Raw genomic sequence first — 16,332 nt, forward strand, 5'->3', positions numbered from 1 at the left:
TCAATACACCACCCATTTTCGCTAAGTGTAAATGCGTGTGCAAATATTCTCGCTTTCGTCTCTTGGTTTTGCATTGCGGTAAATTGGGATATTTTTTTCTCGCTGTTTTGTTTGCCCATTTAAATCTGATGTTCAGCACAATTTGCTAATGTGTGAAGCAACCTAAACCACAGAAGAAGAAAAACCAGCAACAACAATAATGGATACCAAAAAAAAAAAAGTGTCGGTGACGGTTGCTTTAAAGTGCACGGGAATCTGAAGTCATTTAGGACCGTGCGAGCTGTAAGTAAAAGCAACGAATTCATTCATTTTTCGGTGTTTCGTTTACGATTTTAAAATATCTGCGCCGAGCGGCAGCTTCCTTTTAGTGTTCGCTTTTTATTTTAGTTTGCTGTTTTTGTTGCCTTTTAATTAACTTTTGGTTTTGTCTTTGCCGTTACGTAAAGAGAAAGCAACGAAGTCGCTGCTGTTGCTGCTGCTGCTGCCGCTGCTGTTGGCGCTTCTGTTATTGTTGTTGCTGTTGTTGAACTTCATGATCATGGAACGGTTTTTGACTTTGGTCAACAGAGAAGAAGCCAAAGTGGGGAAGGCTACACAACAAAGCGAACTGCGACTCGGTGATTCCAATTTTAAATACAAGACACACAGCCCATAGGGACTGGGCTTCCATGTACATATGTACATATGTGTGTACATACATATGTGTGTATGCCTGTTTGTGTACATGCCGCGATTTTGAGATTTCATAGGAGATATTGGATTGAGAAATTTCATATTATGCAAATACTGCCTGTATAAACGGAGAGAATTCGTTGTCGCAGGCCCTTGTCGCCGATTTTACACTATGCATATCCCAAATAGAAATCGATGTAAACCTGATATTTATATAATTTTACATTTACATTTAAAGTTAATAAATACAAATAAATCTAAATCGTTGACACAGTTTACAAATATATTTATTGCCCTTTCCTAAATGCAAATAAGTTGCTTGCAAAAATTTGTATTTTCAAAAATTCAACATGCTGTTGCCAAGAACCGTTCGAAAGCTTTCCAAACATTTATCATTTGAATGCTAGCTAAGACGAAGATCAAGAATAAGAACAAGAGCAAAAGCAAAGCGTGTGAGTAATCATTGATCAGCAGACTTCTTGTCGAGATGCTCCGCTTAGTTTCCAACCAGCACAAGCAATAACAACAACAACAACAATGCGACTGATGGATGCTGTGCGCCGCTATTGAAAACAAAGCTACTGCCCAAGTTGAAGCCGAAGCCGTTGCCGAAGTCACAGCCGAAGTTACAAGCGAAGTTCGTCGTTGTTACAGGTGCCGTCGCCGTGTGTATAGATGTGTGTATGTGTGAGTGGGAATGTGCATTTGTGTGTGTGATGGCATAATCTTGGCCTTAAGTTTATTTTTGTCTGTTTCTGTTTCTGTCTTTGCTTTACCATTCCTGAGTCCACAGTGCGAGCGGCGCATACAGCAACAGACCAACGACAACAACAAAAACAACAAAAAACAGCAAAAATAAAAGAAAAAGAAATACAACAACATTTAGTCAGTCGGTCAATCAGTCAGTTTGCTGGTGTGTCAGCCCAGCAGCAGCGACGCCGACTGCAAAGCGAACGCCAACGCCAACGCCGGCATAGGGTAGAAATTTTAACTTTTGACTGTGATCATTTGTCTACGGAACGGCGTCGCGTAGAGTTCGTTAGATAGTCCGAGCGGAAAGGAAAAACAGTTCCACAGCCCAGCTCCAAAGAGAAACTGCGCTCTTGCGACACACGCACATACTTACACACACACACACACACACACACCGAAAAACATAATATCAACCAGAGATCAGCGCCAAAATAAAAGGGCCGCGTCGAGTGCGCGTTTTAAAGCGGCATAAAGCACAAAAGCAAAACAAAAAATAAATCAGGCAAAGGCCAATAAGAAAAAAAGAAATAGATTATTTAGAGCTGCAATTAAAAATTGTTTTGTGTGTAAAACTGTGAAGAAGAAAGTTTGCATTTTTCGAGTTGCTGTTCTTTGCAATTGTGACACGTGATTTCCGTCCGTTAAGTTTAGTGTATGAAGTGAGAGAAACACCCATTCCACCCACCCCCAAAAACCCCACCCACCCATTCCAGGTATACGATAGAAATTATGGGACACCTGTCCACATCGGAGCGTGTGTGCAGCACAACGCCTGTGGCAAGCACAGGTGAGGGCAGTCCACCGCTTCTCTCTTCTCGTCGCGCCAAGCTGAGCGGCGAGCAGTCGCAGGCGCGTGGACGTGGCGAGGACTCATCGCCGGAGTCGATGCCGCGCGCCAAGCAGCAACAGAAGACGCTGGCAGCAGCAGCAACAGCACAGCAGCAATCTGTAATGGCACCGCCGGCGCCAAGGCATATACCCAAATATCTGATCAATCATGTACCCAAGGATCAAATCAATATGGACGAATATACGCGTAATTTCCAAGGCGACAATATTCTTGGCTGGCAATTCAAGGCACCACTAAAATGGGACAAAGTCATTCAGATCTCGCTGCTGCATCTGGTCGCCTTAATCTGTCTACTCACCTATCCGCTGCACGAGTTGCGCCTCAACACACTCATCTGGTGTAAGTATAAACAACTCCAACTCTCTTGCATAATCACGCTGTGAGTCAAACGAGAAATGTGTGAAAAGGAGAAATTGTCGAACAGACTTTATACAGCTTTGTTGGGTTGCTTAACGTGCATATTTCATATTTCTCATTTGCCCATCTAGCCATTCCATGAACCAAATATCTCCTCCCTCACCTCGTACACACACCAGCGCTCATTATTCACAATTTAGCGCGCACTCGTCCCACACGAGAGAAGAAAAGATTTTACACAGACCCAAAAGCACAACGATTTTTGTTTTTGGTATTTTGTCTCTTTTTGGGTCATCTGGTGTGTTTCACAATTTTGCTTACATTACAGTTAAATTTGTTGGGGATATTATTGATATTGGAATGAATGGAATTAATTGCTACTTAACATGCTTTTCTCCAATCTCAGTCGCAGCCCATCGGCTCTTCCACGCTGGCATCGCAGTCGTTGTCGTCGTCGTCATCGTCGTTGCCGTCTCTGTCGCTGTCGAAGTGGACGCTGACTTTGACTTCGCCATGTTGAAATTTCGTTTTTGGCATCGGGTTTATATTGTTTTTTTTTTGTTGTTGCTTTTGTTTTCATTGTTGTTGTTGTTGTTGTCGTAGTTGCTATTGTGCTCATTTGCTTGCATTGTACTCGTATTTTCATAAATTGTCATCGCATGCAATTTCAGCATAAATTTAACTGACACAGGTGAACCGAGAAAACGAAACGTACAAACCTACAAAAAGAAAAGCACTCAACACTTCAGTTGACACATATTTGTAATTGGGGCTCTCAGTGTGTGAGAGTGTGTGAGTGTAATGTTTAGCCAAGACACAATCCAAGGTTAAGTACAGAAATCGTTGTAAGTACAGAAATTTGAGTTGGGCTAGAAAATTCAATGCTGACAACAGTTAAAACAAAGCACTCGCCTCGCATCGCCATTGGTGGCCACTTGAGATCGCAGATCGTCTCTCAGGTGCCATGTAAGTCGTAGCCAGGGCCACGGCTTCAATACACACGATTTATGACTACTACAATATATATATATATATAAAGTATATATATCCCACATGCGATAAATCAAAAAAAAAAAACATTTTAAAAAACCAATATTAAACACTGGCAAGAAAACCCTCGACGCTTTTAACATTGAGATCTCAGGCATCTTCGATGGCTGGCGCATCATTGGAAATTCCAGGAAACAACTAAAATGCTAAAAAAAAAGTAAATGAAAAAACTTAAACATGCGTACATTGTAAATATTAATATTTATTGCGTGAGCCTGAACATGGGCTCCAAGCACTTGATTAAACGTCATCATTCCAGGCCCTTTTCTGGGCGGCGTTGAGCTCGTAAATATTTTGGCAAATTACAGGCAAACGTGCAGAGTTTACTTAATGACCAGTTAAGTTGTTCATCTTAAAATATTTTCCATTTACATTAAATTAATTTTTTTTTTTTTTTGCTTTTCCACTGGTGGTTTTATTCAGTTTATGTTATCTTTTCTTTGCCATGTTTAACACAACCGCCGCATCTGTAATGATATTAATTTGCTTCTGGGGCGTTGATGTTATACAAAAGTTGTTTCGCACTATTCGGCACGTTTTAACCAATAAAAGCGGCGCTAATGAATCAGAGGAATGTCCCTAATATATATATATTTATTTATTTCTATTTATTAGTTATTATGAACGCTGTTTTTGCAATGGGGATGTTAATGAACTTATGTCAAACCAACACGTAAACAGCAACATCCAATTCGCATTTTAGCTGGAAGCCTTATATAGATATACTTTTGTGAAAGTTGTAGAAAATGAAACTCTTGCATCATTTTTAATTGTAGAAGGTGGACATTTAAATATGAACTTGGCTGCATTTGAAAAAGGCGGCGCACAAGTGTACAAGGGTCTCAGACTCGAACGCATTTCATTTGACTTTCAAATCATGAAATCATGCAACCAAACAAAATTAACAAAAAAAAATATAACACATTAGACCAAGAATTGTAAATCTGCTTAACCTTGATGAACCGCCACAAGACATTCCTGTGCTAAAGTTTAATTAAACCGATTTAATTTAATTATGATACTATCATACCTACATAGGTAGATGGATAGCTAGATGGGTCTGCATGACAATTCAATTTGGGATTTTTGTTCATTTGTGTCAAGTGTGGAACTGGTTTTTGTTTCGACTTTGTCGCAACAACATAACAAGCAATCAACATTTGAAGGTTAATCTTTCATTCAACCGGACGCCATGTAACACCTTTGTGGGCGATTGACGGATCAGCCAGCAACAGAAATCGTTAACTTTTTTCATCACTAAAAAAATCACTAAAAATTGTGAAAGATTGTCATTGGATTAGTAATTTGTATTTGTAATTGTCATTGTCTAATTTCTTTTTGTTTTTGCTCACTTGTCATTAGACCTAATTGTTGCGAAAAACCAATCAATAACTATTAAAAAAACATTGCATTTTTTGTATGATGCTAAGTGCAAGTTGTAAGTTGCAACAGATGTATCTCTATATACATATATCTCCGTCTATATGGTGACAATTCACATATCAAGTCTAATTCATCAATAAACAGTGCAGGGCATAAGGGGAACCACAATCACTATTCTAATTGCCAAGGCTCTAATGAATGCAAATGCAAATGCATTCAGTGTTAACGCCGCAGTCACAGTCACAGTCACAGTCAGAGTGAGAGTCAGAGTCACGTGTTCATTATGCTTAATATATTCATTATAGTTAATATACCCGCACGATATTTCCATGCCATGTGCTTGCAATTACACACCATCCGACAGATACAACGACTTCTATATATATATATTTTTTTAACTCCATCTAACAACAACACCTTTCAACAACATTTTTCCCATGCCTGGCCTTGAGGGGGACGGGGAACAGCCGTCTCTTGCCACGGCTGCTTTGGTATTAAACACTAATTTGATCAACAAATTAACACCATCATACAAATGCCTCAATTTCCGCAAGTATGTAATTTCGGTAGTTTGAATTTTTTATTGTGCACACACACACTCACATAAATAGTTTTTATTTTTTTTATATATATATAATTAGCATGCTATTGTTGTTGTTGCTTTTTAGAGTTTACCTTAATACGATTTTATTCTAATTTTTACAGCCTTCTTTATGGGTGGCGTGGCTGGATTTGGCGTCACTGCGGGCGCCCATCGCTTCTGGACACATCGCAGCTACAAGGCGAACACGCTCCTGAGGAGTCTCCTCATGATCAGTTACTCGGTGGCTGGACAGGTAGGCTATACCAAAAGATTATATATAGTAACAACTTTGACTATACAAAAAAAAAGTTGTGGGCAAAAACTAAAACAAGTTATTAAAAAAAAATTGTTTTAAAAATATTGTTTACTTAAAATAAAATAGAAAATTGTATAAAACAGTTTCTAAAATACAGAAAATATACATAGGTCTCTAATAAATTATCAACAAAATAAATTTAAATTAATAATATATTTGTATCCAACGGAAAAAAAACGTATAATTTCCTTTGAAAATATTATAGTAGTTAAATGTAGTATTTTGCTAATTGAATAATTGAACATAAAATATTTGAGATTGAACAACTACTTTATTACAACAAAACTTCTCAGTTAAATGATTAATTATGCTCGTCACATTTGGACTAAATATGATCAACATCGGACGGTTATTTTTTCAAATTATAATAAAATTTAGATGACGGCAATTTGAGTTGGGTCGCCAAGAGTATCTAATCTTCGGCGTTCATTCTTGTTATATTCTAAAATCGTGGCGCCTCATGACCTTATGACGTCACAACATTTTGCAATTTGTTGAATTCAACTCATTTGATTTATGTCTCGCTACTTTTTGCCACCTGCGGCAAAGGTTTGGTTTTTTTTCTTTTCTTTTCATTTGCGTGATTTTGGGTTTTGGTTTTGTCTCTTTGGTGTTTGCCAACTACAACTTCAAAGTAAAATTGTCGTAATGCAATTAGCATTAATTGCATCATTAAGTACGACAACTTAATGCCTTTTTCTTTTTTTGTCGCTATCGCCGAAACTGTAAATGAACAAAAGCCGTCAACTACAAAAGATATAGGCAAAACGGCTTGTCTCTGTATCTGTCACTGTCTCTGTCTCTGTGAGTGTATCCGACAGATACATTTGTCAATTTTAATGACTGTCACGCAAGGCGGGTGGAACTCCAAACAAAATAGCAAGCCATAAAACCAACTACATATATAACTAATTTTGATGTGTGGGACTTTGGCTCGTTGCAGAATACGCTGTACGATTGGGTGCGGGATCATCGGGTGCATCACAAGTACTCGGAGACGGATGCCGATCCGCATAATGCCAATCGCGGCTTCTTCTTCTCCCACGTCGGCTGGCTGATGATGCTCAAGCATCCAGATGTACTGCGTCGTGGCAGGCAAATCGATATGTCCGACATTCTGGCCGATCCTGTCATCCAGTTCCATCAAAAGTATTTTGTGCTGCTCAAGATCATGCTGTGCTTCGTGCTGCCCACAATGGTGCCGGTGTATTGCTGGAACGACACCTGGTTCCATGCGTTTGTCCATCAGTGCATCTTCCGCTATGTGTTCAGCCTGAATTTCACCTGGTCCGTCAACAGCGCTGCTCATCTCTGGGGCTCCCGTCCGTACGACAAGTGAGTTAATTGTGTAAATGGCTAACTGAGAGTTGGCTACCATTCTCCACCTCTCTCTCCCTCTCTCCCTTTGTTATAGACGCATCATGCCCAGCGAGAATATCTATGTGTCGATTATGGCGATGGGTGAGGGCTGGCACAACTATCATCATGTCTTCCCCTGGGACTACAAAGCAGCTGAGCTGGGCAACTATAAGGTGAACTTTACCACCATGGTGCTGGATACGTTCCATCGCCTGGGCTGGGCCTGGGACATGAAGCAGCCGTCCAAGGAGCTGGTGCGTCGCACTCTCGAGAAATATGGCGATGGCACACACGCCTCCCAGCAGGGTGTGGCTGAGGCAACCACATCCAGTGGCGTTATCGGCAGCACTCAAATGGTTGGACACATCCATTATGCCGAGGTGCCGGATCCAGAACTGGAGTACGATGCGGAGTCGAGCAGCACTGAGAGCGCCAAGCTGGACGAGAATGACAATGAGAGCGAACGACAGAAGAAGGGCACCAAGAAGTTGGCCATTTAGTTGGTAGTTCGGGGGGAAATCTTGAATTTCAGTTGGTTTACTTAAGTGTGGGGCGCTCAAAGCATGTTCAACAACAACAACAACAACAACAGATACAACATGCCACATGCAACATGAAAAATGTTCAGACAATTTTAACACTTAACTCTTATTTAATGCGAGGTCTTGTCATCCCAGGAACAGGCCACGTCTGGCTGTTCTATATATATATACCTATATACATATATATATATATATATATATATTCATATACACGATTTATGCATCTAAGCATCCGCAACTTGTGCGTCTTGGGCGTGGGGCGGGTCATGGTCAATAATCGTTTTATTAAATTAATTAATATTCTTATTTGTATACTTACTATTATTATTTGTTATTCTTATTCACATTTCTATACGAATCACACCATCTGCAAGTGCAAGGCATGTGTGTCTGTGTATGTGTCTGTGTGTGTGTCTGTGTGTTTGTGTGTGTGTGTGTGGCAAGCAGTAACAGTACAGCTACCAACCACCAGACACGCCCCTTACAGATACCATTTCGATATCCATATACTCCATTTATTCATTTGCGTAGGTTTAGGTATTCTAGCTGACTAGCATGGTACGTCATAAGTTAAGCGACAGATTTACAAACACAATGATTGTAATTAAACACACACACACATACACACACACACACACACACACACACACACACACACACATACACACAAACACAAACGAATGTAAAATAAATAATTTACAAAAATAAATTTTCCATGTTTTTATTTCATTGAAAATTAAATTGGGACTAATTCTTTTGGGCCGACTTGGGCACACTCTGACACTTCTGCTGTTAGTGTGGGTGGGGTAGTCTTCGGAGGAGGTTTCTAGTAATCCACTGTCCAAATTTCGTAATCGCAGCTATGAAATTGCGGCGTTTACGATTTTTGGAAGCGTGACTTTGCTAATATTATTATTTTTAGCTTTCAAATTTGGCAGATTTGCGATTGTCGAATATCAATTTTCTAGTTCTCCTAGTGAGTTGAGACAGCATAACCAATATACTCTTTTACCTTCGGCATCAGAGTATGATAATTAAATTGGACAAATATTCTCTTATGAGAATTCCACGATATGTGAAGTCAAACTTTTGTATGAATTTGTGCTTGAATTAGAAAATGATTCTGTGCATATTAAAGCATTTACAATGGAATTATAAAGCTCATTTCTAAAGTACTCTGTAAAATACGTAGAGTCTGTAAGAACTGCGCATCAATTGAATTTGCTACAGATCTTAGATATTATATAGAAAATTTTTCACAATTCGTTTCATTTATGGTACTTATTTTTTGCGATATCATTACTGCCATAATCCAAACGGGATTTCACAGGCAATATCTTTTTAATCATGAGTTGGAACTCGAAAATAATATTACGTTTGAGCTGAGAGATTTTTCGGAATTTCATGTAGAAAATCTGATTTATACTTTCAAACTTAAACGGCATCGCAATGCGGAAAACGTAGTTTTCATCAAATTTCCTTATCAAATTCCTTGTCGTCATTTTTCAACCAACAAATCTTCAAATCTCAACTAAACTCAGAAACACAAAATGTATGACATTTTTATGAACATTTTACTAATTTAGTTTCTCAAATTATGTAAAATAAAGTATTCAAATGCAAATCATTAGAATTCAATATTGATACGGAAAACAGCTAATAATAAAATTGTGATTAGTTTAAGTGTTGAATATTTGTGACGCCTCAGCAAAGTAGACAACAACTTAATTATCAAATTATAAAGTTCTTGTAATTGCAAAGTACGACACGATTTAATTGCACTTTCATAAATCTGTAGTCACGATTTCGAAATTCTGGCAGTTAACTGAAATCCCAGCTTTGATGCTGTGATAATAATATAACAATAACAGAAACTGGGTTTCCACACATTTCCACACGCCTTCATTAAAGATGCACATCTGGCCTACGTGCATACTATATGCATATGTATATATATATATATATATATATATATATGCACCACACATCTCTGATAAATTTGGCAACTGACCTATAGTTCAGTTGATCACCCCACGCCCCGATTAAAATGCAAATGTAAATGAATGCTATCTTTTGTCATCGCATGCGTAGTTTGATTTGAGCGCCCAGGGTAATGACCAACTGGCTAACTGACTACTAACTGGCTAACTGGCTAACTGGCCAATGGTTTAACTGGTTTCGTTAGACCATGGCCTACGTGACCAAGTAGAAGTCAAAGTCAATAGCCAAAGCCAACAGTGGACTTCCTCATTTTGTACAGTCAGCACAAGAACTGTTGCGTCAGTCCTGACTTGTTGTTAATTGCAACCAATATCGATTTGCAAAGCCACGTTGCAACTGGCACGTAGGCCACATCTGGCCTACCTTGAAAAGGTTCTGTGCCTGCCTGCCTGCCAGCCTGCCTGCCTGCCAGCAAGTTGCACGTACGCCAAAAGGGGAATTCCTGATGCACCACGATGTGGCGACGTCTGCATGCCAATTTGCGCCGCCCAGAAGTGGCGTAGCTGAGAACACAAAACCCAGCAATTATTTAAACACATTCATCAGTGATCCACTCTTGATATGCTCATGTCTCATTAATTTTTATGCAATGTTTTTATCAACAATTCACCGTCCTTGTCCAGCCCACTTACTTAACTGCCACACGTTGAGTGCAACACCATGATGCGTTAAAAGAAAAGGTCACCAGTATTTTCAATATCAATATTATTAGGCAACGGCCAAAATAACAAACTGTCGTCTCGTGTCTGTCATCGTCATCTCATTAGCAGGCAGGCAAGTGCCAACTGCAGCTTGGTTGGGCCTGGGACCTGGGGCCTGGTTGCACCTCACTGCGTCTAATTAGTGACACGCCAGCAAACACTGTTGAGCCCCGTTAAGCAGCAGAAGTCTTGTTATGATCTTGCTAAGTAATGATTTAATATCTTTACAAATTATGTAAGTTGCCTTGTTGTGTTTTAAATCGGCTTTCAGATTTGTTCCTTAACAATTGTTATCTTTATAAAATATTTAAGTTGTCCTAAGTTGAAGTACAATTGTGATATAAAACATTTATAAAATATATGTAATAAAAAAATTATGTCCATAAATATATACCAAATTAATATTGATTGATCAATATATAAAATGTAACTCATATAAATATCAGCTCAACCCTTTAACACCAAAGATTCTGTAAAACCAAAAATTTACTTTGTTTGAAAATAATATAATTTCAATAATATATAAATAATAATAATTTCAAAATCCACAGCTGACTGGGCTGGGAATCTCTCGCTGAAGACTTCTCCAGACGGAATTCAAAATACCAAATACAACATTTATGTATTTATTTAGAACTTAGAAATTATCGCGCTAGTAACAAAAGAAATAAATAAAAAGAGGTAAAAAAATAATTGGCTTGATGCTTAAATACAATTAGTGTGAAACTAATTGTTAACTTGTTTATGTGTCTCTTCTTTTTTTGAGCCGAAATGGGGTTTTCAACATTCAGAACTGCTGTATCAGAGTATAAGTAGTATAAGCAAATTAAACAATATAAAAAAGATAAAAACTGAATAACAAAACAAAATGTGCGACATTTGTGGACGTTGTACCCATTGGAGTACACAACATTTTAGCCTCGCTCACCATTTTCTTTGAATTAAAACTCTTTGGTACTGAAAAGAATGAGTCTTAAAGTGAATCACATGATTTTGTTATTGTTTTTTTTTTTTGTTTGTGTACATTGAAAGCAGAAAGTATATTTTTGCCCATGTTTATTGTTTACAATATGTTAATTTTCAGGGCCAATTGTGGGCGTTTATTCCTTAAAAGGGCAGACAATCCATGTTCTTCGAAATGCACGAAAAGCTGAAAGTTGTATCTGCTTCTTGGCCTTAGTTCCCTGGAATTTTTTTTTAAATACAGAAAACCCCCGATATTGTAAGACTATTGCCCAAAAACGTTTTTATACCCTTGTAGAGGGTATTTTAATTTTGTTTTCAGATTTGCATTGTATTACACATGGCATGCAAAGCTTTCATATAAATTCCATATATTGTTTCAGAATTGTTCGACAAAACTTAACAAAATCACAAATAGTTTTTATTATTTTTTTTTAGCTATTATGTTTAAAATAATGTGTTTAGCGTTTAGTGTTGGAATTAATTGTGAAATTATAAGTTTCTTGTAATTACAAATTTCCATACAATATAATTGTGTTTTAATAAATGTTTAGCCACGATTTTGAAATTCTGCCAGTTAACTCAATTATTATTGACTGTGTTTTAAGACACAACTAAAACACTTAAAAACACATCGAACTACATCATTATATCCAATATATAAGAACGGCTATAACAAATGTCATCCTCTCTGCGAGAATATATCTATACAAAATGTAAATGTAATCAGCTAAAACCAAAGAGAATATCAAAAAAAAAAACGTACAAAAATAGAATATTATTATTATTCCGATCTGTGAACGTGTTTTATATTCGGTTTGACTAAGCTAATCGTTCTTTCTTAATTGTGCTAGAAATTTGTTTAAGTAAAAATAATTTATGAGATGCAAGTTTTTTATGGGTAAAATATTTTTTTAAAATCCTATTGCTATTCCTATACCCTGTTAAAGTAATTCCAATTAAGTGAAAATAAGTTTCCTCCGACTCTTTACCAATAATACAATCAATTTGTTTGGCTTTTTACCCGTGTCAATTAGGCAAAGATCTCCTAAATTTAAATTTTGTTCTTCTTAACCAAAATTAATCACTTTGTAAGCAAAATAAAGAAACGGCTTGACTAGAAAATACTCTGATTTCGGCCTTTAAACGGACAGTTCGCTTCCTGATAATTTGTTGTTCAACATTACAATACATTTTAAATGCTTATTAAGTTCTCTGCAATTTGTTTATTAAATATGCAAAATTTTCCTTTCGATTTATCGATTAAATGAAACTAACTTCATCCTTATACGAGAAATGATATTTCAAATTTGAAGTCTATAGCTCTGAGAGTGAACGGCTTGTTGAAACAGACAAAGATGGCTAAATCGATCGATGCTGATCAGGAATATATATACCTTATGAATCTTCCATATTTCCCTTTACCTTATTCGTTATACACTTTTACACATCTTTAATGGATTCGGGGTATACACATATAACACAACATAATAAAATAGGGTATCTTTTGGTGAAGCACTGGCGACTGGAACATTCTGCGTATGTTTACGTTCAGGCCTAAGCGCATTTACATAATATTTTAGTTTGGCCTCATTAGCATCGGGTTACGATAGCGTCGCCAAATGGAAATATTTAGTCAAGGCCCTTTCAAAATCGAGAGATTTTGAGAGAGACTCATCAATTATTGTCACAACAGTTATTTAAGCTTAGTTAGCAACTAAATGAAAATGTGCCACTTGGCTTTTCAAGTTTAATTAAGTTAAAGTGAAAAGCTAAACAACAATTGTGCACGAAAGTCTCCAATTATCTCTGAAAATGATAAATTCCCAAGCTTAAAACAATAGCAATAATAGGTACTTAAAAAAAACCCAGAGAAATTTCAAATATTTTTTAAAACAAGTAAGTGCATTTCAGCTTCGAGCAATATATATTTTCTTTGTTTTGTTTTTATTTTCTTGTTTTCATTTTCCAATCCGGTGCGGCCCAACAAACCGTTAATAACCTTGTCGGGTTGCCCAGTGACGAAAATGAAAACCGTTGACATTATCGTAATTTGCGTAACAATTGCAGCCGCCAAACACCAAAAATGGATAACGAATTAGAGAAGAAAAGAAATCAGCGAAAGATGGAGCAAGGTAGAGCAGAGTAAAGCAAAGCAGCGCAGCGCAGTTACTAATTGACTGTTGAACTGCTGCTGATGGTAATCATGATCATCGTGTCATCGATAAACAAAAGCAAAAGCAAACTGACAAATTGAAAGTCAAACAACAGTAGAAGAAGCCCGCCGACTATCAACCGGTATTCGTTATTCGATATTGGCTATTGGGAATTTGCTGCCTGCAAATCTAAATGCTTATATAATTGCACACATATGTATATATCTGGCTATATATGTGTGTTTGTATGCCTCTATGCCTGTATGCAATTATGAACGCAGATTTGGAAAGGGCCGATTTTGTAATCTGCAGATGCTAATGCTGATGTTGTTGCTGTTGCTGATGCTGCAACTGCGTGACAACGTTGATTTGATGAATTTGATGTTTGCGGGTTCTCTTTATTTGGGCGCGTGCCTTTGAAATGTGTTTTTTTTTTGTGCATATAGACCCGAAAACTGTAAACCGGCTTTGTGGTCATCATTTCCATTGTATTCGACGCTTTTGCAACGAACTGTTGAAACTATTGGTTTCAAATGCGTCAAAAGTGACGCTTTGACAAATAAAAAATATATAAAATGTGGTAAAAGCAAATTTAGACCAAAAACTGCAGATGACTTGCGTTATTTTTTTTTCAAACGGAGTGAGACGTCGTAAAAGTCAGCAAAAAGATAAAAACACAAATAAACAATACATAAATTTGTATGTATAAGTGGATATATACATATGGTATATGGTATTAGCAAGCAACGGTAAATGAGCGACAGGTTTTTATTCATATGTATGTATCTGCCTCTGTCTAATTTTATCGTCTACTCTTTCTTGCAAACAGACACACACATTTGATGGCATTTTGCAAATCATTTTTCATAGTTACAACAACAGTTGCGCAAAACCCTTAACACGAGCGCAGCTGCGTAGCATAAAAGTAACTGGCGATAGGGGCGAGACTTGCGCTCGCCGATTAAATCGCGTGAGGCCAAATAACAGCACTTTTCATATGCAAACGAAATTCACAGAAAACAAACACACAATAATAACTAACATGCAATTGCAAATAACAGTTTGATACTTGTCTAACTCCCCTTCGCCTTCCCCTTTCAGTTCACAGTTCAACTTGCGCAAGTTTTCAAATGTCGCCGTTTCCGCTGTCTGTTAACATTGTGTTAATAACCGCTACAAAGAGCTGCAATTTGCTTATGTGACACATCATTTGCAGTTTTATGCAATGCAATTAACTTAATTTAACAGTGGCGCTATGTAAATCACTAAATATTTCGAATGCCAAAAATGGGCGACTGCTTGACAAACTCGTCGAGTTTGCTCTGGAATAGCTCGGAGGTGACCACTGTGCCGGGCATCCAGAGCGGATCACGAACGACGTACTCCACCCAGACTTTGGCATATAGCTGCTGCAGCAGTTCCTTAACGTTAATCGCTGTCGTGTCGGTGTTTAGCACAAACCTAAAAATACACAAGGCATAACATAAACATAGCAAAATTAAGCAGCTCTCTTTTCATGCTACTCACTTTAATCCTGAGGGCGTTTCCAGATAATGCAAAGCATATCGATTTGTTTTGTAATAAAGGAATCCCTCGCGCGGATCGTGTGGCGATATTTTGCTGACAAACGACTTGATCGAGAATAGCATGCCATATGTAAGCTTAGCTTCCTAAGGAATACATTGATATAAAAAAAACAATTATTTTGTATTTGTTTATGACATTCTACGTCACCTCTTCTCGTGTAATGCCTGATTTCTTGGTGCGATTCCACTCGGCGTAGTGCATCAGAGTGCCCATTTTGTCAAATATATACAGATTGTATATCGTCATTTTGTCATAAGACGCTTAAATTTGCAAAATATAGCAAACAATAACAAACCTAACAAAAACAATCTTGGCAGTGTGACCCTATAATACGTACGATGATATTAATATATCGATAGAAATAGTTGATGTGAGGTTCCTTCGATATTCCTTAAAAATCAAATGTTCTTGACTTATCGATAGGTGCGTGCTGCCGCTTTAGCCTTTTTCCAGACAGATGTGCTGCTTTTTAATTTGAAACAGCGTTTGTTAGGTATTAAAGCCAATTATCCTTTGCTTAATTTAATTAAAAATTAATTAATCAATTTTTTTCTTTAAGAAACGAAGCAAAAATATAATAAACGTAATTTTCTTCTAATTATAATCTTTCTCTTGATTGTTGTTTAACATTGATGAATGAAACCCTCTAGCCTGTTTCATGGATGCTTTACTAAATTTAATTAAATTCTCAATCCGTTCAGTTGTTTGAAACTGATCGCACTGTTAATCGGCTTCAATTATCGGGTAATGCCATTTACTAACAACCGATACAAATCAAATCGATTCAATTCCAATTATCGAATATTTTGTGTAAATTTCGCGGGAAATTACAATGTAAACAAGATACCAAATAAGATTTATATGGAAGAGTTTCGGAAGAAGATCGTATCCAGTAACTGTATTTTATAGCTAAAATAGGAACAATCTGCTGACAGATGAGTTATAACTCAGCTCTACAAAGGTACGTAATCTTTGGCGTGCCTATGATAACCGTTATTTCTTGTATTTCAGCGATAATGATAATCGAAAAGAATTCAATAACTGTCCTAATTTACAATT

At 37.3% G+C, this 16,332-nt stretch overlaps 2 protein-coding genes across 2 annotated transcripts; one reads left to right on the forward strand and one right to left on the reverse strand.

Annotated features, from left to right (window-relative positions):
- The first annotated feature begins 1,950 nt into the window (after positions 1–1,950).
- On the forward strand, positions 1,951–8,177 carry LOC6564004 (acyl-CoA Delta-9 desaturase). Its single transcript, XM_001990060.3, has 4 exons — positions 1,951–2,614; positions 5,771–5,901; positions 6,908–7,299; positions 7,379–8,177. The coding sequence occupies exons 1-4, from the start codon at positions 2,155–2,157 to the stop codon at positions 7,821–7,823; spliced, it is 1,428 nt and encodes a 475-aa protein (XP_001990096.1). The 5' UTR covers positions 1,951–2,154; the 3' UTR covers positions 7,824–8,177.
- A 6,703-nt stretch (positions 8,178–14,880) lies between these two features.
- Positions 14,881–15,543, reverse strand: LOC6564003 (trafficking protein particle complex subunit 1). The gene is made up of 3 exons (XM_001990059.3): positions 15,421–15,543; positions 15,214–15,356; positions 14,881–15,147 (listed from the first exon to the last, which is right to left on the reverse strand). Exons 1-3 carry the CDS (start codon positions 15,517–15,519, stop codon positions 14,952–14,954), a joined length of 438 nt encoding a protein of 145 aa, XP_001990095.1. The 5' UTR covers positions 15,520–15,543; the 3' UTR covers positions 14,881–14,951.
- Between the last annotated feature and the right edge of the window lie 789 nt (positions 15,544–16,332).

Source organism: Drosophila grimshawi, unplaced genomic scaffold (assembly GCF_018153295.1).
Source record: "Drosophila grimshawi isolate 15287-2541.00 unplaced genomic scaffold, ASM1815329v1 contig_311, whole genome shotgun sequence".
Classification (NCBI taxonomy): domain Eukaryota; kingdom Metazoa; phylum Arthropoda; class Insecta; order Diptera; family Drosophilidae; genus Drosophila; species Drosophila grimshawi.